The 25686-nt window shown below is 34.2% G+C and overlaps 1 protein-coding gene and 1 long non-coding RNA gene across 5 annotated transcripts in view; one reads left to right on the top strand and one right to left on the bottom strand.

Annotated features, from left to right (window-relative positions):
- Nucleotides 1-2993: 2993 nt before the first annotated feature.
- Nucleotides 2994-25686, bottom strand: part of NADK2 (NAD kinase 2, mitochondrial) — a 44191-nt gene continuing 21498 nt past the window's right edge. For 2 of the 4 annotated variants that reach the window (XM_077896207.1, XM_077896210.1), the window contains 9 exons: nucleotides 25453-25536; nucleotides 23957-24093; nucleotides 19133-19211; nucleotides 16108-16173; nucleotides 14679-14774; nucleotides 8420-8475; nucleotides 8235-8288; nucleotides 7206-7329; nucleotides 2994-5110 (listed from right to left, as the gene is read on the bottom strand). In XM_077896207.1, coding sequence (XP_077752333.1) covers nucleotides 4972-5110; nucleotides 7206-7329; nucleotides 8235-8288; nucleotides 8420-8475; nucleotides 14679-14774; nucleotides 16108-16173; nucleotides 19133-19211; nucleotides 23957-24093; nucleotides 25453-25536 — 835 coding nt within the window. In that variant the 3' untranslated portion in view covers nucleotides 2994-4971. The remainder of the gene's footprint in view (nucleotides 5111-7205; nucleotides 7330-8234; nucleotides 8289-8419; nucleotides 8476-14678; nucleotides 14775-16107; nucleotides 16174-19132; nucleotides 19212-23956; nucleotides 24094-25452; nucleotides 25537-25686) is intronic. The other 2 variants (XM_077896209.1, XM_077896208.1) reach the window with 2 other exon arrangements.
- Nucleotides 11910-20826, top strand: LOC144312987 (uncharacterized). The gene is made up of 3 exons (XR_013378625.1): nucleotides 11910-12019; nucleotides 19638-19742; nucleotides 20755-20826. It is a non-coding gene; the product is annotated as an uncharacterized LOC144312987 (long non-coding RNA).

The following is a 25686-nucleotide window of genomic DNA, read 5'->3' as shown; positions in this document are numbered from 1 at the left end:
AAAAACCTCCCAAGACACAAGAGTCCAGGGCCAGATGGCTTCCCAGGAGAATTTTATCAAACGTTTAAAGAAGAAATCATACCTATTCTCCTAAAGCTGTTTGGAAAGATAGAAAGAGATGGAGTACTTCCAAATTCGTTCTATGAAGCCAGCATCACCTTAATTCCAAAGCCAGACAAAGACCCCGCCAAAAAGGAGAATTACAGACCAATATCCCTGATGAACATGGATGCAAAAATTCTCAACAAGATACTGGCCAATAGGATCCAACAGTACATTAAGAAAATTATTCACCATGACCAAGTAGGATTTATCCCTGGGACACAAGGCTGGTTCAACACCCGTAAAACAATCAATGTGATTCATCATATCAGCAAGAGAAAAACCAAGAACCATATGATCCTCTCATTGGATGCAGAGAAAGCATTTGACAAAATACAGCATCCATTCCTGATCAAAACTCTTCAGAGTGTAGGGATAGAGGGAACATTCCTCGACATCTTAAAAGCCATCTATGAAAAGCCCACAGCAAATATCATTCTCAATGGGGAAGCACTGGGAGCCTTTCCCCTAAGATCAGGAACAAGACAGGGATGTCCACTCTCACCACTGCTATTCAACATAGTACTGGAAGTCCTAGCCTCAGCAATCAGACAACAAAAAGACATTAAAGGCATTCAAATTGGCAAAGAAGAAGTCAAACTCTCCCTCTTCGCCGATGACATGATACTCTACATAGAAAACCCAAAAGTCTCCACCCCAAGATTGCTAGAACTCATACAGCAATTCGGGAGCGTGGCAGGATACAAAATCAATGCCCAGAAGTCAGTGGCATTTCTATACACTAACAATGAGACTGAAGAAAGAGAAATTAAGGAGTCAATCCCATTTACAATTGCACCCAAAAGCATAAGATACCTAGGAATAAACCTCACCAAAGATGTAAAGGATCTATACCCTCAAAACTATAGAACACTTCTGAAAGAAATTGAGGAAGACACAAAGAGATGGAAAAATATTCCATGCTCATGGATTGGCAGAATTAATATTGTGAAAATGTCAATGTTACCCAGGGCAATATACACGTTTAATGCAATCCCTATCAAAATACCATGGACTTTCTTCAGAGAGTTAGAACAAATTATTTTAAGATTTGTGTGGAATCAGAAAAGACCCCGAATAGCCAGGGGAATTTTAAAAAAGAAAACCATATCTGGGGGCATCACAATGCCAGATTTCAGGTTGTACTACAAAGCTGTGGTCATCAAGACAGTGTGGTACTGGCACAAAAACAGACACATAGATCAGTGGAACAGAATAGAGAATCCAGAAGTGGACCCTGAACTTTATGGGCAACTAATATTCGATAAAGGAGGAAAGACTATCCATTGGAAGAAAGACAGTCTCTTCAATAAATGGTGCTGGGAAAATTGGACATCCACATGCAGAAGAATGAAACTAGACCACTCTCTTTCACCATACACAAAGATAAACTCAAAATGGATGAAAGATCTAAATGTGAGACAAGATTCCATCAAAATCCTAGAGAAGAACACAGGCAACACCCTTTTTGAACTCGGCCATAGTAACTTCTTGCAAGATACATCCACGAAGGCAAAAGAAACAAAAGCAAAAATGAACTACTGGGACTTCATCAAGATAAGAAGCTTTTGCACAGCAAAGGATACAGTCAACAAAACTCAAAGACAACCTACAGAATGGGAGAAGATATTTGCAAATGACATATCAGATAAAGGGCTAGTTTCCAAGATCTATAAAGAACTTATTAAACTCAACACCAAAGAAACAAACAATCCAATCATGAAATGGGCAAAAGACATGAACAGAAATCTCACAGAAGAAGACATAGACATGGCCAACATGCACATGAGAAAATGCTCTGCATCACTTGCCATCAGGGAAATACAAATCAAAACCACAATGAGATACCACCTCACACCAGTGAGAATGGGAAAAATTAACAAGGCAGGAAACAACAAATGTTGGAGAGGATGCGGAGAAAAGGGAACCCTCTTACACTGTTGGTGGGAATGTGAACTGGTGCAGCCACTGTGGAAAACTGTGTGGAGGTTCCTCAAACAGTTAAAAATATACCTGCCCTACGACCCAGCAATTGCACTGTTGGGGATTTACCCCAAAGATACAAATGCAATGAAACGCTGGGACACCTGCACCCCGATGTTTCTAGCAGCAATGGCCACGATAGCCAAACTGTGGAAGGAGCCTCGGTGTCCAACGAAAGATGAATGGATAAAGAAGATGTGGTTTATGTATACAATGGAATATTACTCAGCTATTAGAAATGACAAATACCCACCATTTGCTTCAACGTGGATGGAACTGGAGGGTATTATGCTGAGTGAAGTAAGTCAGTCGGAGAAGGACAAACATTATATGTTCTCATTCATTTGGGGAATATAAATAATAGTGAAAGGGAAAATAAGGGAAGGGAGAAGAAATGTGTGGGAAATATCAGAAAGGGAGACAGAACATAAAGACTGCTAACTCTGGGAAACGAACTAGGGGTGGTAGAAGGGGAGGAGGGCGGGGGGTGGGAGTGAATGGGTGACGGGCACTGGGTGTTATTCTGTATGTTAGTAAATTGAACACCAATAAAAAAAAATAAAAAAAAATAAAAATAAAAAAAAAAATCGAAATGAATGGAAATTCTTTATATTTAAAGGCTAGTAAAACATTTAATATGATTTGATTTACTGGGGCTATGAATATAAATACATGTGGAGCATCAAAAATAGTAGGTCAAACCTATCTGCAGTCTGCACTTACAAGTACTTTTACCCTTTGCTTATATAGTAAGTCCTAGTTCTAGGTGAAATATAAGCAGTAAATGAAGTCAACAGGGCACAGCATTGGAAAAGACCTAAAACATAGTATTTCGGGAAAATCTGGTTTTCCAATAATGATGCTGTTAACAGTTAAGGAAACAAATGTAGTTAAAAAAAAAGATAACACTAGTTTAATTATGTTTATTCACATACAGTTGCCATTAAAGGGTTAACTCATTCATAAACACATTTCTCCTATTGTAATATCCTTTGCTTCTTGTCTCTTCCAAATAAATCCCCACCACATAGCAGAAATGTTAGAAGTTATACTGCAAATGGAGAACATTAACTATTTTTTAAACTTTTAAAATATGGCTTATGAACAATTTTACAGAGCAGGTTGCCTATTAATATATTACATATTAACAAATATATGGTACCATTTTGGACAATCAGATTTGCTTGATATAAAGATGGAATTGGCATTTTTGTCAAGAAGGTATTTTAAACCTCAGAGAATTTTTTATAAAGAACTGAAATTCCATACCATAGTGTTATCTTCAGTATATCAATTTAAATCAAGCCAAAAACTAGATCCAGCTCTGGGAAAACACGATTTTTTTTTTTTTTTTTTTTTTATACATCATGTAAACACTGCTCTGAGTGTCTATCACATACTCTGAAAAAAAGAAAAACAGATTCTTGTTCTGGATATACATCAAAACCTAGGTTACCTTTGTATAGTAACATTTATCTAAAAATTTGACAAGAACATGTTAAAATGTTGGCAAAACTAAATAGCACTCGATTTGATTATACGTCCTAGTTTTCATAGAATTTGAGCTCACTAGACTCAAGTTCTCTTAGAATAGAGTCTGTTTCCTTCATCAACGTATATCCAGCATCTGACATAGTACATGGCACAAGCTATGTGTTCAATAAATATTTCAATGTTGAATAACTTTTTAACAGCAAGTGAAAAAAGATACAACTCTGAGTAAATGGCATGAGAATACCAGTTGTCTCATAATGCAGCAATAGGTGCTTTCTGTAAAAATTCTAAGATTACTTATAAGTAGATCAAGAATTAGGTAATTTCCTCTCAAACTAAAAAGAACTCTCACAGTGATGGGGGCGCCATAACATTTTATCTTCCAAACTAATGTATGAAACATGGAATATGAGTGAGGTGAAAACTACCATGATATTAAAAATAAGGCAATTCCAAAATTAATGTTTTGCATATTTACTAAAGAATCCATTTTCTGACACTACTCCTAACACTAGATGAAAATATTTTTTAAAGGTTTTATCAAACTCCTAAAAGAGTATGTTCATTCTTTTAGTCTTTGATTCCATGTTAGAGTTTTAAATAGAAAAAATCTATTAAGATTCAAAAGCATTCAAAACAAAACAAAACCTGTCTATGACCTAAAATAGCTATGGGATAATCCATTTGTAACAGTATCATGATTTTGTCCAGATACACGTATTTCACCTCCAGCACTGTCAAAATTAACCTGAAAGCCAATGAAAACATTGATAATTTCAAAAACGATTGTTTGAACGTCTTAAATCAATAGAGCCATAATAGTATTGTACTCTGAAATTAGAAAATTCTAAGCACATATAAAAAACACATTTACCTACTTCAATTAGGTCAATGTCAGGATTTATCAAAATTCTCCATCAAAATTTTTAAAAATCTTGATTTTTAGGTACTATAAAAAATATACACTAATCATGATAGTTGTTTGGTCTGACCAATTCTGTAGTTGGGAAAGGGAAGGGGAAAAAAAAACAAACAAAAACAACTTGTACAGTGAAATTTCAAATCCTAAACATTTACTCCTTTATTTGAGCCTACCTCTCTAAATTTAAGAAGATATCAGTACTATTGGATACCAACTGTAAGCAATATAGAAATTTCACTGGTATCAATTCTAAATCAGTTTAGTCCATCCATTTTCTAACATAGCAAGCAATCTTTTCTATCTGAATCCAAAAGAATAATACAAATCTCACTTTCTTGGTCACCTTTGAAGCCCAGGGCCAACCAGTCTCAATAATAACCAAAATATGTAGTTTCATGAGTGGTAGTCTGTTTCTGCAGTGAAAGTATTTTCCCAGTAATCAAAATTTATTTGTCATCTGAGGAAATCTTTCATTGTTCTAGAAGCACAGTTCGAAGCTCATCTTCTTTATCGATCATCATCGAAGCAATTGCTCCATCATTAAACTCAAAAGAAGTACCTCCATCCACAACCATGCAGGCATCCCAACAACGAGAACGAACACACACCCTGAGCAGAAAGAAACATCTCATTAAATATTAAAAGTTTCCTTAACCTTAGATTATGGCTTCTTTAAAAACCTTAATTTTTACTGAAACTGGCAGATCATTTGGCCTTGATTTTAAAAATCAGGTTCTTCGGTTTGAGAGAGTAACATTGGGTACATTATCAAAATCTAATATTCAGGATATTTCACCAGTATTTCACCATTCACTCAAACATTTATGAGAGAACAAGTTCAGGCTTGACAGAACTCACAGGCTTTTTTCATGACAAAATGTTGAGTTATTACAAGTACTATTACCGAATAAGAATGTAACTATTTTCATGGATAGTTTTTACTTAAGTACAACATATAAAGAGGCACAAATTTGTAGTGTATAGCTCACTGAACACATTTGCGTATTCATCACCCAAATCAATAATCGAATGTTGCCCGGCTCCTCAGGGGCTCTATCACTGCCTTCTCCCAATCACTGCTCCTGGCCCCTCCTTCCTATATGTGCCGCTATCCTAATGCCAGTCAGCTATCGCAGTAATAGCTCTGTCTTCTTAAACTTTATATAAATGGAAGAATACCAGAGGTCTGCTTGTGTCTAGCTTTCTTTTGCTTCACAGTATGCTTGTGAAATTTATCCGTGGTTATTACAAGTAGTTAGTAGTGTGTTCATTTTCATTGCTGTATGAATATACTTCTATTGTATGAAAATACCAAAATTTATGGATCTCTTCTATTCATGGACATCTGGGTTTTTAACTACTGGAAGTAATGCTGTTACATATATTTTTGAGCATGTCTTTTGTTGCAGACATTTGTGTCTCTACGATTCTGTTGTATGATACCTAAGAGTGGAACTGCTGGTGCTATATTCAGCTTTGGTAGGTTACTGCCAAACAACTTTCCAAACTATCCCTAACAATACTGTATGTAAGACTAGCATCTTAGCTATTCTGGTGGGTATGTGTGGTATCAGATTATGTAGTTTTAATTTGCATTTTCCACATGAATAATAAGGTCAAGGATGTTTTTCCATACAGTTAGCCATTTGGATACCCTCTTCTGTGAAATGTCTGTCCAGAACTTTGGCAATTTTTCTACTGAGTTGTCTTTTCTTACTGAGTTATAGGAATTTTTACAATATTCTGGACATAAGTCCATTGTTGGATATAGGTGTACTGCAAATACCTCACTCTGTGGCTTGCCTTTATTTTTTTATTAATGGTGTCATGATTAACAGACGTTCTTAATTCTAATATAGTTCAATTCGTCAATCTTTTGTTGATGAGTGTTTTTATGACATGTTTAAGGAATATTGTCCAACTGCCAAATTCATGAAGCTTATTTTGTTTATATGAACAAAAATTTAAATGTCTTTGTAGTCTCACCTAAACTGAGTAGATTTGTTGATTAATCAAAATTAACTCTCAGATCAGTAAAATGAGTTTGAGTGTTTTTCCTAGAAAAAAAAAATCAACTGTATTTTCAAAAAAAGAGAATATGTACACTGTAAAGCAGTAATTTTAAACTCTTCTTTACCTGCCATGAGACAATGACATTTTTCCATTAAGTTTTTTTTGTTTGGAAAATTGGGCAACCTTTACAAAATAAATTATGTATGTTTTCTTACATCTACCCTTCAAAAGAAAATCAAATCTGATAGAATGGGGGGGGCCACTTATAGGGGAAAGGTAAAAGAAATGAGTCCTACTCTAAAAGTTTATCGCTATACAACTGAGGTTTCATATGAATGTTTATCCTGCTTTTATCCCAGAGCATATGAGGGAAAAAAAGGTGCTTTCCAGTTTCTTTTAAAGGGATAATCTGATCTTATTGTGATTTAATAGATTAAAACAACAGATCCATATCACCCAATTAAATAATTATGCCCTTTCTAATCAATTAGTTTCTCTAAAATAGTACGATATATTAGAAAGGAAATACCATTCTCACTAGGGTACAGCATGATACATTAGTTCCACGAGTTCTATACTTTAGCTACCAGATTAAATTTGAATGAGTGAATTTCATCAAACCGAATACTTTAAAACCAAGACTCCTTTTAATTACGAGAGATGAAAGTACAGTCAGCCTTTGGAAGCTTACTTTGAGGTGAAGCAACGCTGACGACTGCTGGAGAAAACTCTGTTTGCTATTGGTTCTCGAATACTGAAAAGTATTTTTGGTTCTTCTGGACTATAGAGCAGCGATTCATTATATTCATTTGTTACTATAAAGGGGAAAAAGAAGTATAAGCATATTCAATGAAAGATGGTTGCTTCTGAGAGGTACAAAATGAAAAATGTATGCTATCCTATCCCCAACCTAAAAGCAACTCTGTTCCAAAGGTCTGTTTGGCAGCAAGTTTCTTGGCACGCACAACACATTCCATTAAAAACAAAAAACAAACAAACAAAAACCTTATATATGAGAATTAGGTTCCAAGATCAGGCCACCAGAGCCTACATCAATCACAATCTAGCAGAAATAGACATTCTGGGGATGGGCTACAAAACTAGTAATTAAACAGAAGTAAGGAACTAGATAGAGCTTGAGGCACTCAAAAATACAACTTGGGATGCACAAGTCCCTTGCTAAATTCCCTTCCAAAATACCATGTCAAAGTATTCATAAGTTAATTGTCTTAATGTACAGTCCAGTCTTAAACAATGATAGGCAAGATGCTTTCTCTAATGAAACTGCCATTATTCAAGATATTTTTAGAAATCTTTGGGACCTGCTTCGAATAATGAAAAGCCATATGAGAGTTGGTAGACAAAGCAAAAACTGGTTAAAAACAACTGTACAAAGAAATCAGGTTTGAAAGAACATTTAGTTGAATACCACATTAAAACAAGTCATAAAACTGAGATAATCTTCAAAATCCCAGATCAGTATTCTTTCCCAATAGGACTAGTTCTCTCAAGAGAACCCTGAAGTAACTGGACAGAAGTAGGGAGGAGAAAGTTAAAGAGAAGATTTGCTTAAATATATGTAAAGGTATATCAAGAGCCTGAGTCAAAAAAGTACTGTGCTTTACTAATTAGACAAGTAAACTTCACAATAATGTCCTCAAGATTGATGTAGAACATAAATGAGACTCAGTAATTATAATTATGATCATTAGTCACTGACCTTTCTCCACCAATTCTCTGTTCAATGGAAGACTTAAATTTCCTTGTCGTTTTGCTTTTGAAAAAGGAAAGGGGGAAATATCTTGATTAAATATTTTGTCTCCTATAATAGCTAATATATAATAAAATATATACATTACATAGCATATTATAATTGTAACATATAATAGCTATTTTGGTACTCACCAATATTTAAAACATCTTCCACGGCCTGAGTTGCAACCCTGTTAATATTGAATGACCTAAAAACAAACATCACATAAGTTCTTTCATTCTAAAAAACATACTAAAAGTGAAAAAGAAATTATCTATTTGATATACAAAAACCTCTCAGAATTATCAAGAAAAAAAAAACACCAAAAGACAATAGCCACTTCACTCAGTTTTTTTTTTTTTTAATAAATTTTTATTTATTTATGATAGTCATCACAGAGAGAGAGAGAGAGAGAGAGAGAGAGAGAGAGAGAGGCAGAGACACAGGCAGAGGGAGAAGCAGGCTCCATGCACCGGGAGCCTGACGTGGGATTCGATCCCAGGTCTCCAGGATCACGCCCTGGGCCAAAGGCAGGCGCCAAACCGCTGCGCCACCCAGGGATCCCCCACTTCACTCAGTTTTAAAAAGTGGGCAAAGTACACAGTTTACAGGCCTATATGAAAAAGTATTCAATTTTACTACTACTTAAGGAAATACAAATTAAAGACTGATAATATATTGGAATGGGCATCAGAAAAACATTCTCATACACTGATGGGATTATGGAAGTTGCCATTGGAGGGCAATTCTGTGCTATTAAAATTTAAAAGGAACAGATTCTTTAATCTACTACTTTATCCTAAGGTATACTTGCATCTATAATATACAAAGACATGTACAAGGATATTTCCTGAAGCATTGTTTATAACAGCAAAATAACTCATCCATAGGAAGCAGGTTAAATATGTTACTACGTAGATATTAAAAACAATCAAACAGAACTATATGTGCTAATAGATAACTGATAAGTTAAAAAAACCAAAGGAATTATGTAGTGTATATATTACATTCCTATTTATATATAACATATATATATATATATATATATATATATGGGGTGGTTGTGCCTGGAGATTAATACTAGAGATATGAAATAAAAGACTAGCCTTTCATTTGATAGCCTTTTAAACTATTTAACATATTTTTAATATGTAAATATTTCTTTAAATTATAAAATAGAAAAGATTAGAAAACTTTACCGCTGTGATGCCTCGCTTAACCCACTTAAGAACAAATGTTAACACAAATGTGAATCACTTTTAAAAGTAGCTCTGTCCTTGGGTCTACAAAGTTGGTTAAGGAAGTGTGTGTTTGTTTTTTAATTCTTTCCAGTAATTGAGAATTCTGCTGCTTCATAACTCTTCTCACATGGCCTCATCATATAACTCAGTGAACAGGTAGGTATAGCATAACAACCCACACACTCTCAATGTAATTCAGTGACTCTCAACCTTTTTGAGGAGGAGCAATAGATACCTTTGCATACCCTTCTAGCCCTATGCCTTTCACATTTTAAGAAATGTGATATTTTAGGCATTCTCTTAGTGCAGATACACAAATTTTTATATGAAAAATAAAACTATGGGGCCATTCACAGATCACATTACTATGCTAAAAAAAAAAAAAAAAAAAAAAAAAAACTCGAAATTTGCCGCTGCCTATTCTACTTTTCAGGATTATCTACTCTCCAATTTCATATTGCAACCACACCAAGCCCATTCTTGCCTCTGTACCTTTGCTCAAACTTACTAAGTGGCATGAAATGAAGCAAAATACTTTAAATGTCCTGACCCATTGTTTAGTATGAGGTTCGAGGTACCTATTCTCCTTAGAATGACTGTCACACTACAAGGCAAGGCATCTGCAGCACCACCTGGCTCATGGCAAGAACTTGATACTTAATGAAAATATCAGATGAAAGAGATGTGCATGAGTTACATTCTAATTCTTTTGAATATTCACATTATTGGAAGATACTGTTTTATTTTAAATTAAAAGTCACATAAAATAAGCTATGTTTATTAGGTTCCACTGAATTAAAATATTGAAATTAAGACTTAATTTAAGAGGACAAAAGTCTCATACGATCACAACTTGATCTAATAGTCCAAGAACTAGGACTTATTCAGGATACCACAAGATAACCCAACTAAGTCCTCAGAATTGGAGTTAAATTAAGATGAATTTCCTATGGTTATAATCTGGATCTCAGCTAGTTCACTCTCCCTTTAGGAGTGGATTATATTCTACATCAAAGACAAACTATATGCCTAAGAAGGTATTAACTAGCACATGATGACTTTTCCTAGGTCTATCACCTTCACCATTCTAAGAGTTCCCATTTAAAATCAAACATAACCTCCACTAAAGACAATCCAATTGAAAGACAAATTGAATCTCGTATCTTTTTTAGTTAGTGAAGCTTTCTCTCCTCACTTAACACTTAGCCTTAATTAAGCTGGCTAAGACAGAACGTATGGAGGGGAACTGGCAACAGTCTTAAAAACCAACAGAAATATATGTGATTAGACTCTGTAGTACTTCTCTCAGTGAATGTAGCAAATCGTGTTCCACACTGGGAAGAGGACAGAGATGACAATGAGACAATTCAGAGAAAATTTGCTATCCAACATAACACCTACATCCTCTGTCCTGTAGAGGAATTTTTAGAAATGCAAAATGGGATAGCTAGTCCCCAGACTCTTTGAATGTGGTGCATAATCAGGCTATCTTTTCCATCCTTCTTGCCATAAAGTCATGTGACTGAGTTCTAGCTACAGGAATGAAAGTGGATGTCATGCACAACACATCTAAGCCTGTGTCCCATATTAAGCCTCCCACAGGTGATCCTCCATGCTTTTCCTCCTTCTGTGGCTTAATGTAAATAAGTAGAGTAACTAGGAGCTATGTTTAAAAGATGGCTGAGCCACATGATAGAAGGAGCCAGGATCCCTGAGCCACCACTTGGAGACCCACCTCCCAGTGAGGACCCACTTGGACTTTATAAGAACAAAAAATAAACTTCTACTGTATTAAGGTTGGGGGTTTATTAGTTACAGTAACTTTCTTATTCAAAGTTATACATTTCCACATTTCATATTCAAAGCAAGGACTGAGAGGTCACATAGGAAAACTTTTATCTATGTATCCAGAATTAAAAGAAGATTAAAAGAAATAAATAGGCTATTCTACTCCTTTCTTTCTAGTGATTCCTGAGATCTACATTTCAGAGTTAAGTGCAGAACTTAAATCCTGTCTTAACCATTTATTAGTCACATGGCTTTGAGAGACTTTTAATACTCTATTAATGAAAATAAAATCACCTACTTCGAGTATTTTTGAAAATTTAAATAATATATGTAGCTCAAGACAAAATGCTTAGAAATGGTAGTTTGATCAAACATATAGAAATGTATTGCTTTCCCTCAGCCCTTCTGGCCCCCAGACTTCTCTCCTCCCATATTCTGAAGAGAAAAAGAACAAAAGATGAATGGGAAATGCAGTCACAGCAAAAGAAGGATCAGTAATGGTACAGAGTAAGGTAGAAGATGTTAGAAGCAAGCAAGCTACATAGGGCTGAAGACAGAGGCCACTCAGTGACCAAGGTAACAAGGACAGAATATAGTTAGTGACAGAGTTCTAGACTACAACATTGGAGAGGACAGGAGACTTTAATAAGCAATATAGAGAAGACTGAAATTCTAATCAAAGCCATACTTCTGTCCACCATCATCACAGGACTCAGCTATAAGGTGTGTGGCAGCAGATGGCAGGACTACTTTACAAGTCTAAGGGCTCTTATTCTTTATGCTCTTACTACTTAATTCTTCAATATAAGCTAGTAACACATCTTTGGACTGTATGGATTCTATAGACAGCTCCCCCTCTGCATTTAAAAGCAGGTAGTCAAAAAGGCATTGGTTTTGTAGTCAAGCTCACCTGTGGTTGAATCCAATTTCTGACACTAGTTGTGACTTCACCCTAATTATTTATCCTTGTGAAGCCTCAATTTCTATTTTATAAAACAGAAATACTACTACTTTCTTGCATGATTTCTGTAAGAATATTGTCAAGGTATTAAATAGCACCTAGCATATTATATTCAAAGTAGCAGGGGCTAAATCACTGATAGCTTATATTATAATGCATTATACAGAACTACAGAATCACAGTTCAGAAGATAAAGTAATCTTATTTTATCTGTTCCATTTCCCCTCACTTTGCAGAAAAGGAAACTTGTACAAGATCACAGAGCTAAAAGGCTGGTAATTTAGCCAGGTCTCTTTAACTTCCGTGCTAGTACTCTATTCAGTTGTTTGGGGGGAACAGAATACTGGGAGAGGAAAAGGAGGATAAAGGAAACCATTTTTGATTCTCAATCTAGTTTTCAACAACATCACGATGAGCAGAAAAGATGTTATGATAAAGCAGTTAACTATAATGTTTTCATTTTATGGGAGGGTTACAAAATAATTTTATAACATATTAGATAATTAAGTTTATTTTTCAAACAATTATTGTTAAAAATCATTTTAGAAATGTAGTTCTCACTGGCCCTCAGGAAAATGAGATGTTATCCAATCTTTAAATGATACTTTTCATTTTCTCCAAAGGTTCATTTATTTGACAAAAATGATGATTGTTTTTAAAAAACATGTGAAGTTACTAAAGTCACATTCATTCATTACTGAATGTAATGTCTGAATGTTAATTCAAAATAATAGGAGATAAAAGGAGACAGTACAGGAACAGAGAAAAAGATTGCGTATGTTGAGAATTACTGAAACTGGCTAATAGGTACATAGATACTGATTATGCTATTTTGCCTACATATATTTAAAATCTTTTTCACAATTATTTAAAAAATACTGCAAAAGTATTACTATATTTTAAACTATCCAAACTTAAAATTACAATTTAATAAGTACAGTTTTCCACTGTATTAGTGAGCATGTAGTCATTTATTTAAAAAAAAAAAATTGAATGAATATGTGTTAGGTACTGTGCTATACACACACACAAACCCATGAGTCACCACCCCAAATGCTTCAAGTTGCTTGAACCAGCCAGGTATCAGCTCATTAGAGAACTAATAACATGGTAAATGCTATCTATAATAGTGCTACGAAAAAAAAATAGTGCTACGAGGCAAAAGTGTGAGGTGTGCACCAAAAGAAGGTTCATTATGCTAATGAAAAAAAACTAGATTCTAGTAAAGATTTCCTACACAGCATGACATTTGAAGACTGGATTTTTCAAGCCAGGGGATGGAAAGTGGAGAACATTTAGGCATTCAATGCAGGAAGAAGTTGCATTGAACAAAAACAAAAAGCCCAGAGAGAACGTGGCTTGTGCCGAGAATTGCAAGTAGCCTGCAGTTCCTCCAGTGGGCTGGGGGTTAGGGTAGGGCAGCAACAGGCCGGGCAGATTCCTCAGGACTTATTTACAGGGTCTTAAACACAGACTTAAGTAAACTGAACATAGACATAAATGAAAGTTTTACACCACAGAAAGATCTAGCCAAATTTATCTACATTTTGGAAATATCACTCTGTTGGCAGTATGGGTGACAGCCTGAAAACTAAAGGGCGAGGCACAAAGAATACTCACTAAGAAGATGGAGGCCTGGACCAAAGAAATAGCAGGAGAAACTGAAAAGGAGGGGCAAGGACTTGAGAGGTGGGACTGGCAGGATTCAGACACTGGTATGTGAAGAACAGGGAGACTCAAAATAAGAGCAAGGTTTTGGGAGCAAAGTTTTTCTCTAGAGCATGAACTCCGGTTAACAGTGATCCTATTAAGCACTGCAGAGATCACAGGAACAAAAATTGAAGATAATAAATTTAGTTTTGAATATGTTGAATCTGAAGGTCTATTACCACTCTCTCTAGTAGGTAGTTTAGAATAGGAGTTTGTGCTCAGGAAACAAGAGAGCTGTGGATCAAAGGGGGGCGTCTGCATGTGTATAACTAAGCAGCAGCAGCAGTGATCACCCAGAGAGAGAGAGGTTAGAGAGTAAGCTATGGGAGCCCAGTTCTCTCCAGTTAGCCCTTTGCTGCACAAACCTCCGGGTCATCTGCTGCTGTTGTTGTACTGTTTTCATTTTTTTACTATTAAAATATTTTTCATTAAAAAAAAACATAGTCCCCCAAAACATTTATTTTCTTTTTTTCCTACAAACCTACTGCAATAGGTTAAATAATGACCAAATCTACAGCTCTAATCTGTGAAGTCAAGGCAGGACTTCTGGACCCAACTGAGGAGTAGAGCAGAAAGTGAACCAACAAACATAACAACCAGGCTACCTCTCATGTACCAGAGGCTTTAGATACACCGATGGGCAGCCTCGGGTAAATTACGTTACTTAAAATATTTCACAAAAGTCAATAAGCAACATCCCAAGTTACTCACCAGGCCTTTGATCCTGTTCCAGTACACAAATTGAGCCCTGAACTCTTCTGTTTTTCCCATGGACCATCATCAACTGAAATCTCATAGTACGAAGCCCTATGAATTGAAAATATAAAACTGGATTTGCCAAATTTATGGCTCACAGTAAATAAGACAAACATCATTTCTTCAGAACTAATGAAATCTAAGTGGGCCAGCTTGACTTAGACATACCTGACTTAGTAGGTGTGTACACCATGATGCTAATACCAATACTGATTAAATGAAAAAGTTAAAAAAAAATCTGCGTATCTCCATCCCTCTCTGATCATATATGCTCCTTTCTATCAGTATTTTAACATTTCAAACAGGGGCTGCTTGTAAATTTTTACCTACCATAGCTATTACTGTTTTTATGGAATCTAACATATACAGAGCCTTATTTCAGAATTCAAAAAGAAAATACTATTCTGAGGTGAGTTTCATTCTTGGTAGCTAGTCCTTGATAGATCCAGTCTGCATCTAACCCTTCAAGTTGCCAACAGTTTCTGCTCAATTTGTGTTTTTTAAGTTACATCCTAATGTGCCTTTTGAATTGATGGTTAGCTGAGAGAAAAAGTTCTAAAGAAAATTCTCAACCAGTACTGCATCAGTGGGCAAAACTAGGAATAAAACTAGAATTATAATTTCTTTAAAGATTTCTACTTCTTAGAGTAGTTCATAAAAATGAAATCAAATGGGTTTTCTGACACCAGCAAAAATGTCACTATTCTTTCTGTGAACATATAAATTTGCAATTATTCAAAAAACTTTTGAAACATGTAAAAGCCTGTTTTGTAAAACTGTAGCTTAAAATAATGGTGTCATTGATCAACACTAGGTTGTTTTTGTCCAGCAAATAAAAAAAGTTAAACTCTTAATATAGCTTTTGCAGTAGTAACAATTTATTAGACATGTTTACAAACACTGTAACACTCAATGGATAATTTATCTCTTATTTTAGCCCTTTCAGTTTATCCTGCCAAATTCAATCTATAAAGGTTCTACATGGCATAACATTCCTTTACATGTTTTCTTTGAAGTTACCATTCTTCATAAAAGATAGCAGGCCTTGTATTCACATTTAACCTATTTCATAGTTTTGTTATGTCTTCCTAGAAAATTAGGAATTTTAGGCATATTAGGAGCCTATTGCATTCAGACAATCCAGTCAACTCTATAGGAATGGCTGCTATTATGCTAGAATCACATGGAAACAAGAGATTAGAGGTAAGTGGGGATACAAGAGAAACAGGTGGAGAGGAAGAAAAGTATAGGCAGGTGAGAGGTGTTGAGCCCAAAATGATGAGCAAATTTAGTGTCATTCTCACATGCAGGTTTATCAAGATTAGTCAACTCAGAATTTTTGTTTTCAGGGAAATTATTTTTTTAAGGCAGCAATAAAACTCACAGTCCCTTTAGAGTGGGTATACTTCTTCTTAAATTGTCCACTGCTACAGCCCAAGAATAAGACATTCTAGGTTAGAATAGAAAAGAAAAAAAAAATTGGGCTTTTAAAATGTTCTTAAATCTAAGAACATTATAAATGAGGCAGGAATAATATTGCTGCACTTCATATTTTCCAAGCAAAGCACTTAAGTTTTTCAGGGCATAGTGAAGCCTCAATATAGAAATACTGGGTATACATGACAGTTCCGATGCTAACTAATGATAGGACCATGGGCAAGTTAAGTGAACTCTCCAAATCTCAACTTTTTCACTGATAAACACAACTACCTTTCTCACAGGGTTGCAATGAGTGTCTGATGTGGTAATATACACAATATACACAAAGCCTGGCACATAGCAGGGATCCAATAAGTGTTCATTTCCTTTCTGCCTTAAGGGTCTATGTCATAGATTCTTTTAAAACAAATTCTAATACCTCCTATAGTGAAAACTTTTTCAATAGCATCGGAAGCGAACCAACTGCTGTCCTTATCTTAGTAAGGATATAAGGTGAGGCTCAAAGAACACAAAAAGCAGCAGCAGCAGACATTATTAAAGAGATAAACCAATCAAATCACTCCTGCCTCAGACAATAAAAATATTCAAGCTAAAAATCTAGTGGATTTTACCGAATTCCCAAAAGTCTGTCAATCAATCCCAGTTATCCTTTCATTTTATAAGTTACCTGATTTTTAGTAAGTACAAATTATAAAACAACACTAGTAGGAAGCTCTTAAAAGTTACAACCTTTAAAATACACGAACCATAACATAAACCATTAAATGGCTACTCTAGAATAAGCATAAATTCAAACATTTTTACCTTTGTCATCTATTATTTTTTATTCAAGTATAATTAACATACAATGTTATATTAATTTCAGGCATACAATACAGTGACTCAATAATTGTATATATTTCTCATCGCTTATCAAGATATACTCTTAATCCCCTATTTCATCCATTCCCCCCACCAACCCCCAGTTTGTTCTTTACATTCAAGTCTGTTTTTTTGTTTCTTTTTTCTACTGGTTTCTTAAAATCCACATTTGAGTGAAATCACAAGGTAATTGTCTTTCTCTGATTTATTTCACTTAGTGTAGTATCTTCTAGGTCCCTCCATGTTGTTGCAAATGGCATTTGTCATCTGTTTAAAGCAGACTTTGTCCAATTTCATTTAGTTGTTGCTCTCTGCCTATGTTTTTAGTAATCATGATTAGATTATATCACTAATTAGAATTACATCTCCTGCCTTCTGTTACAAAGTATCCATTATTTATTTCCACATTGCTTCAAACTTGATATAGAGCAAAATAAAAAAACTTATGTATAACAAAGGCTCTTATTACTATGTTAAAATAAGTATTTACACTTTATATCTTTTTTTTTTTTTTTTACATTTTTTAAAAGAGATTTTTATTTATTCATGAGAGACACAGAGAGAGAAGCAGACTCCTCACAGGAAGCCCAATGGAGGACTCAAGCCCCAGATCACTCCCTGAGGCAAAGGCAGACATTCAACCACTGAACCTCCCAGGCATCCCACATTTTACGTTCTTTAAAGAGTATATTTTTATTTGATTCAAATAATTTTACTTTTAAATACTTTTAAATTATATATTTTACCATCTTCTAAAAAAATAGGATGCTACTTACTACCTTTATCTGATTTATCTTTACATCCCTAGTGACTTATGTATTACATGTACAGGTACACAATATGTTTTACTGAATAAATTTAAATTACATTAATCAAAATTATTACAGCTGAAAAACACTGTTCAAAGCATTCTACTGAATCAGGCTTTGTTCTTTTCAGTACTACCTGAGTTAGTCATTGGCTAAAACATGGATATCTTCTTTAATTAAGACAAGTATTTCTCATCATAGACTTATGAAAAGACAGGTCAACAGACAGAATTTCAGAATATGTGGAACTCTCAGTAAACTAGAGAAGTCAACCACATGACCTTCAGAGTGTCACACAGTTCTGGTAGCAGCAAAGTGAGACAGAGACTCATCTGTAATTTTCCACCCCTAAATTACTTACATCTACAAAAATGAGAAGGCAAGTTCTAAATGACAGCCAAGAGTTAAATTAACTTCACATTATGGCAGTCATTTTATTAGAGGTAACTAATATCACACAAAGTTCTGAAAAAACATTCTGCTGACAATTTGAGCCTAAGTTCTATTCAACACCCCAAAACAGATTTCATCAGTAATAAAACAATAGTATACTTTTATACTCCTAATGAATAGCTTTATTAACCTTAATTTTTTCTAATAATGATTACAAATCTTAAACTGTCAATACACTTGGCTTATAATGTTGCATTAGGGATACAATTACCACCAAATAGTATTCCTGCCAAATGTGTTTAGTCTGAATCTTATCATGCAGAGAAAAAAATCATACAAATCTAAAACAAGGGATATTGTGCAAACCAACTGGTTTAGACTATTCAAAAATATTAATATCAGGAATGATGAAACAACAGTGGAACTAAGGAACTATTCTTAATTCTAAAGGGCCAAAACGGCCAAATGCAATGCATAATCCCTTAACTGGATGCTGGATAAAAATAAGCAAACAAATCAGCCTTAAGGGAAACTATTAAGATAATTAGGAAGTTTTAATATGAACTATCTATAAAATTTTTATAACAACTGCAAATGTATGCCTAGTATATCATTCTCTTAAATGTTTATGAAGCACCTTTATGATAGATTAAAGGCTCTGTAGTAATGGAACCTGGGTAACTTGGTTTAAACTAGTTTCACAAACTTTTGCTCATAGACCCTTCTTTCCTCTTAACATGTATTATAAATCCATGAGAAGGTTTTGGAATATTTCATTAAATAATTCATTTCTATCACTTATAGTGTATTAATTATTCCCAATTCTTAGGTTGTAGAAATCAAATAAATATTTAAAAAAATACTAAAACATTAAATTCCAAACTGAAGATAACAGTTTAAAAGTACCTGGATGATAGACTCTCCCCAATGAAGACTTCATTTAGTGCCCTCACTGGCAAAAGCTGGGGTCCTGAAGCCTCTGGCCCTATACGTAATAAAAAGAATAAATAAATGTTCAAGACAAAATGTTTAAATTTTAGAAATGTTAGGATTTAAATTTTATAAAATATTAAAATATTCATACTTCTGTTTCAATAGAATCCATAATATTAACATAAGTTAAATCTCATAAAGCATTCATAATGAACCTCAAAATCACCTAACATATCTGTAATGAAGCATTTCTCTCTCTAAAATAAACCTCAATTATTCTTGAAACAATTTTTCAAGAATGATGACGTATTTTTATCCATCTTATAAGAATCTTATTGTCATGCTTAATTTTTCTCTGAAAGCTTCAGAGGAAGAAATAGTCAAGTACTTCCAGAGGAGAGCCACTTTGGATTTAAGCAACAATTACATGCATGGTTCATGTTGAAAGCCAAATTGATTTTTTTTTTTTTCCAAATAGAAAACCTCAAAAGTGTTTCTAGCAATAGTAGCACTGGAAGGACACTGCCACATCACCTTTCATGACTCCTAAAAACACATCCACCTTGTCTTTTTTACTCCATAAGTAAGTATGCACAGTTAAGGTAATCTTCCTTGATGATATTTAAACCTAATTCCATCACACAAAACCCTCCAAAGGATTCCCACTGCTTTTGGGATCAAATCTGCAATTGTCACCTTCAAATTGTTTCTTTTACTTTTATCTTTTATCTGTCTCCAACTGGAAAGGCCAAGCCCATCTTCTCAATGTCACCAATAGCAGATTCATTGCAGATCATGTGCTCAGGGGCAGGGAGGGGGTGGATTTCATGAGCAGTCCAACGAAGAGGCCAACATAGTGAGGAACTGAAGCCTCCCATTAATGGCCATGTGATGAACTGGGAAGTAACCTTCCAGTCTCAGTCGGGTCTTCAGATACTGCTGTCCTGGCTGACAGCTTGACAATCTGCTTGAGAGACCCTAAAACAGAACTATCAAGCTGAGCTGTTCCTGGATCCTTGATCTTCACAATCTCTGTGAAATCTAAATATTTGTGTTTTAAGATACTAAATTTGAGGGTAATTTGTTATTTAGCAATAGATATCTAATACACATTAGACACTTACTACACTAATGAAACTTTCCATCACTGTTACCAACATGGCCACTGATCTAACATTCTCTTGACTTGTTAGCATGATTGTTAACATTCCTGTTTATATGTTTATTGGACACTAATTACATATATCTAATTTCTTTTGGATTTAACCATCTACAGGAGACCCAACTATTCTTTCAAACATAACAAGTTGTCATTATAATGCCAAAGACCATATGAAAGCTTGTTGACTAAATTGTATAATGGACTAGCATTATCAGCTCAATCTCATAGCTGTAAAAACTTGATACAAAAGGATATATTAAAAATTTTGATGTATTAATTAAATTTGCACTAAAGACCACAACAGCTAACTTTTGAAACTATCTTAATTTGGTACTAGGTATATCATTCTCATACATGTCAAAAATTTTTGTTTAAATTATTTTTCTTTACATAAGGTAATTCCTAATGGAATTTGTTTTATATCTCCCCACAGATTTCCTGCAAATGCCAAACAGTAGGTACTCGCTAAATATTACTAATAAATCTGATTTCTCACCAAACTGTACCATATCTTTTATAAGGTCTTGACTTTTTGCCTCTATTTCCAAATCTCTCTATCCTAATTTTCCTCTCCATACTGCACTTTTAAATGTGTGCTTATTGAATTTCACCTGAAACTCTTTGTCAAACAAGAGAATAAAGACTGCTTCAAATCTCAACAATCATCTTAATTCTGCTTATATTTACTTTCATGCTAATTGACTACCAAACATGATCTAACTAATGAAATTGTTCATTTGCAACTACTTCAATTGGACATGAAAAGGACAATTAACAATTTTCTCTCCAAAAGAATGGATTACAAAATTAATTATAATTTGTACTTTTAAATACAGAATTGTTATACTAAGGACAGGGACCATTGCTGTATAAGAGATTACACATCTCTTACACAGCAATACTGCTAGACTATGTTTCTAGGTCTACTTGCATTGGGTACACCCTATGAGACTAGTAATGGCCAATGGAATATGAGGAAAATTAATGCTTCAAACATGGCTCCTAAAACCTCCCTTAAGATCCTCCATGCTGTTTTCTCTACAGAGGATCCAAAACATTACTCAGAGGCCTTAGAAGATGGTGGCGGGCACGGTTTGGAAGTTTTTCAACAGCCCTCAGGCAGTGAAAGAAGCTAGAAACAAACCATTCTGTTAAGCCATTGAGATTCTGGGATTGTTTATCAAATCAATTCACTTATCCAAATTAATACAATCAACTTTTCAAATAAGAAAGTTGCTAGTTTATATGATGAAAAAATTTAAAAATAGTAGTCAATAAACCAACCCTACCTTCCTTCACCTGGAAGTATATAGGTAGTAAAAATGTATTCCTCATTAACTTGTACACAAATACAATCCAGTAAAGGATTAAGTTGGAAAGTTTAAAAAAAAAAAACAAAACTAGAATTTTTTTTTCTCTGTAATCTTTTGTTCTAAATTAGAAACCTAAATCAGGGATCAAACATGGTGGCATACTTATTAATCTCAAACCCATTCCTCTATTCCAAAATTCCAAATGGCAGGTTCCTAAGAAATGTTTCCTACCAATTTGATGACAATTTAAATAGAAAAAATGAGATATACCTTAAAATCTTCCTCAACTTTTTCTCACAAAATAAAGCTATCAAAATAACAAAAAACACTGTCACAAAAATGCACTCTAAAATAGTGCCTAGGCAAAGTAAATACCATATAATTATTACTAACAAAATAGTTATTATAATAAGCATAGCAATTTCCAGTATTACTATTGAGAAATCAAAAATTATTCTGATTCCAGATTGTTTATATATAAAATAATGACCACAATCACCAACACTTCCTCTCTGGAAGCCTACAGCTTTACTTTATCCCTAGCATTCTGACATACCTTGGTGTGAAATCTTTTACCATTAGTTATGCTAAGTACTTGTGAGTCCTTTCAATTCAAAGAATGGTGTCAAAGTTTTGAGAAATTTTCTTGTATTATTTTTATTTTGAATGTTTTCTTTTTCTAGAAATACCATTAATCAGATGTGAGTGATTACTGGATGTTACTTAGTAACTCTGTGATTTTGTTTCTATATACATTAACTTAGTTTGTAAAACTAAGTAAACAGCAAATCTGAGACAGGAATCTGAGCAATGAACAGCTTTCTTTTTTTATCTACAGGTTTCTTTTTTATCATTATTTTTAATAATATATTTATTTTTTATTGGTGTTCAATTTGCCAACATACAGAATAACACCCAGTGCTCATCCCGTCAAGTGCCCCCCTCAGTGCCCGCCACCCAGTCACCCCCACCCCCAGGCCTCCTCCCCCTTCCACCACCCCTAGTTCATTTCCCAGAGTTAGGAGTCTTCATGTTCTGTAATATCAGAAAGGGAGACAGAACATATCTACAGCTTTCTTATAAAGCCACTGGTAAATTTCAGGGCCAAATCTTAAACATCTCTGGAGATCGCAATACCTTCTTCTGGTGAGGGATAAAGTAAGATTTCTAACTAAAAGTTTAAAATCTTACTGCAGTCTTTTATAAACATTGGTTTTCATTCCAAAACCAATGAATCCATATGCATATGATTTGGGGAGGCGGGATGGGGAGAACGAGCATCTTTAAAACATGACATGAACACATACTGTAAGAACAGCCTAATATATAAAGCATAAAAAAGTCTGAAAATAATGAACATAAACATCAGGTACCATGCAAGACAGACAAAGCAGATATATAAAGATAGCTTTTCCTGGTAAGTTTAGCCAAGAAAGGAAACACAGGAGGAACAACAACAACAAAAAAAAAATAGGTATCTTTTTATGTAGTCCATAGATAGTATATCTCAGGGTCTTCTTATACCAGGAAAGCCACAATTACTGGAAAAAGTGGGAAAATATGGCTAAATTACAAACCACAAATTAAGACTGAAAATCCATCTTAACACTTAAAAAAAAAAAAAAGCTGCATATCACCTTATACTAATATTCCCTTAGGAGCTTACAGAGATGTCTGAAACATAAATCTTAAGGCTGGGATGCAAAACTTCCCAACAAAAAGTTTTAATCAACAACTGTAACTATGATATATATATTTAAATATGAATACAAGTGTAATTATTAGGAAATCTTCTACAGATTAGATCATTTTATTTCTACTGCTTGCTTTCTCCTTTTTGACATTTCAAAGATTAAAGCTAAGAATCTTTCCTTAAGATTCCCTTAAGGGACACCTGGATGGCTCAGCAGTTGAGCATCTGCCTGCCTCCGGCTCAAGATCATGGGTTGTTACTGCTTCTCCCTCTGCCTCTGTCTCTGCCTCTCTCTCTGTGTGTTTCTCATGAATAAATAAAATCTTAAAAAAAAAAAAATCTTTCCTTAAATATCAACTATTCTCTTAGACATTTTATAATCCTTTCATAATCAACAGGTTTTTAAACTCACCCTAGAAAAACATTTCTTCTGGAAATATGTTTTTTATTTCAGTATCTAGTCATAATACATTTTATATCTGAAGGAGTTCACTGTATTTTCTTAAGTGTGGTCAGTGGTACTAAAATGCCCAAATAAGTGAATTATAAATTATTACTTCTAGAAATTAGAAATCAAAGGAATGAAAAGCTAAATATTGCCCAAACACATCTAATTCCCATCTACCTACTTTCATCATGAACTCTTTCAATGTTGAAAGCTCTACTATGTTGATTCAAACTTAGCTGCTGTTCATGAAGGTCCACAGGAACAGGGTTTATACCAGTCCCTTCAAGGTACAACCTGATTCGCTGCCTCCATAACCACCTTAGAAAGTGAAGGAAAATTATGTTAAGATAAAGTAAACTTAGGATGAGGCATTATAATTTCACCAAATTAAAAAATTCATATTAAAAAACTAGTTATTCCATAAACAAATTATACCAGAAACACCTAAAACCCACAGGTTCCTCCTCAAAGAGAAATTTAGAGATTTAGTTCTCTTTTCAAATATAGTAGAAATATCTTATGTATTTGTACAAAATCTCCCACATAATGAATTAAAGTCAAATTCTTTATCAAGTATCCATTAAATCTAAGATACTGAGTTAGATATAGTTGTATTTCACTCATATAAAATTGTAACATAGGCAAAAAAAAAAGGACTCTGAGATTAATATTGTGTTAGGGTGATTAGACATAACTCTCTCCCCTAGAGTTCTATAAGGATGATTTTTTTTTACAGTAAAAAGAAATCAATGATAAATTTCATAGCATTTGAGATTACACCTAAAACTTAAATGACATTTTTGATAGAAGGAAAAAAAATCAAGTACAATTGATTCCAAAACCAAAAACTGATGTAGCAAAAAGCCAGTGGGACAGATTCTGCTAGATTAGTATATAAAAATATACTCCCACTTGATAGCTAATAACTGGTCATTTGTAAAGGTGCCATACTGAAATGACTAGAAACTAGAATCATTACTAATGATTCCAGAAGTCAAGAAGATTTAATTTCACAAAAAATAGACAGAAAACTTTCTCAAACTATAAAAATCTAGTCTAAGTCAGGAAATATAAAGTAGTCCAACTTGGCTCTCTCTAGTATAATCACAATCTCCATCTCAGCGACTCCCTCCACCCTTCTTTTCAAGACAGCCTGATTGCTGAACAAATTAAGTGAAGGAAATATGAAAAAACACTCCCCTGCTTAAGAAACACTTAATATGTAAAATAAAGATACCGGGAACCTCAGTATGGTAGAGTAAATCCAACCCTCAGTCTTCTGGATGGAAGAAGAGGATAAAAATATAAAATGTCAAAGAATATGAACACTTATTCTTAGCCAATAGTTTTAATTATCTCTACCAAACTGCTAAGAACATGTAAATAACATTAAGAAAATAGAAACACGGCCTCTATCTCACTGATGGAGAAACCCCTCTTCTTGCAGTTGGATTACAGACCAAGTGGCATTTATCAGGGTTTCTCTATGCAGTTCCAGTTGGACTAGAAAAAAGGTAGAGGTGTTTGTGACTCAGCTAATAACAGTAACCACAAAGAGTAATACATAACGATGTTAGGCCAATGCCTAAGCCAAATATTATCTAACTTGTTCTGTTCAATAGCATTTCTAATGGCACATTTTAAAATATTTATAAAACAAATGTAAGAAATTCCTACCTGAACTCACCACGATAGAACTTCTGTAAGGCTTCTGGGAAGGAATGTGTATATCGAACAGGAAGACATAAATGACCCTCAGATCTTTAAGAGATTTGTAGTGATGTAAAGGGAAGAAAAAGAAGAAAAAAAGAAAAAAACCAAAAACTTAATTCAAAAGGTATTACTAGACTACAAAAACTAGATATGAAATTTTGTAAATTTCTATTCTGTACTTGATTTTTTTTTGCCACA

Source organism: Canis aureus, chromosome 4 (assembly GCF_053574225.1).
Source record: "Canis aureus isolate CA01 chromosome 4, VMU_Caureus_v.1.0, whole genome shotgun sequence".
In the NCBI taxonomy this organism is placed as follows: Eukaryota; Metazoa; Chordata; class Mammalia; order Carnivora; family Canidae; genus Canis; species Canis aureus.
Note: the sequence above shows the minus strand (reverse complement) of the source record. Positions and strands in the feature narration are given on the sequence as shown.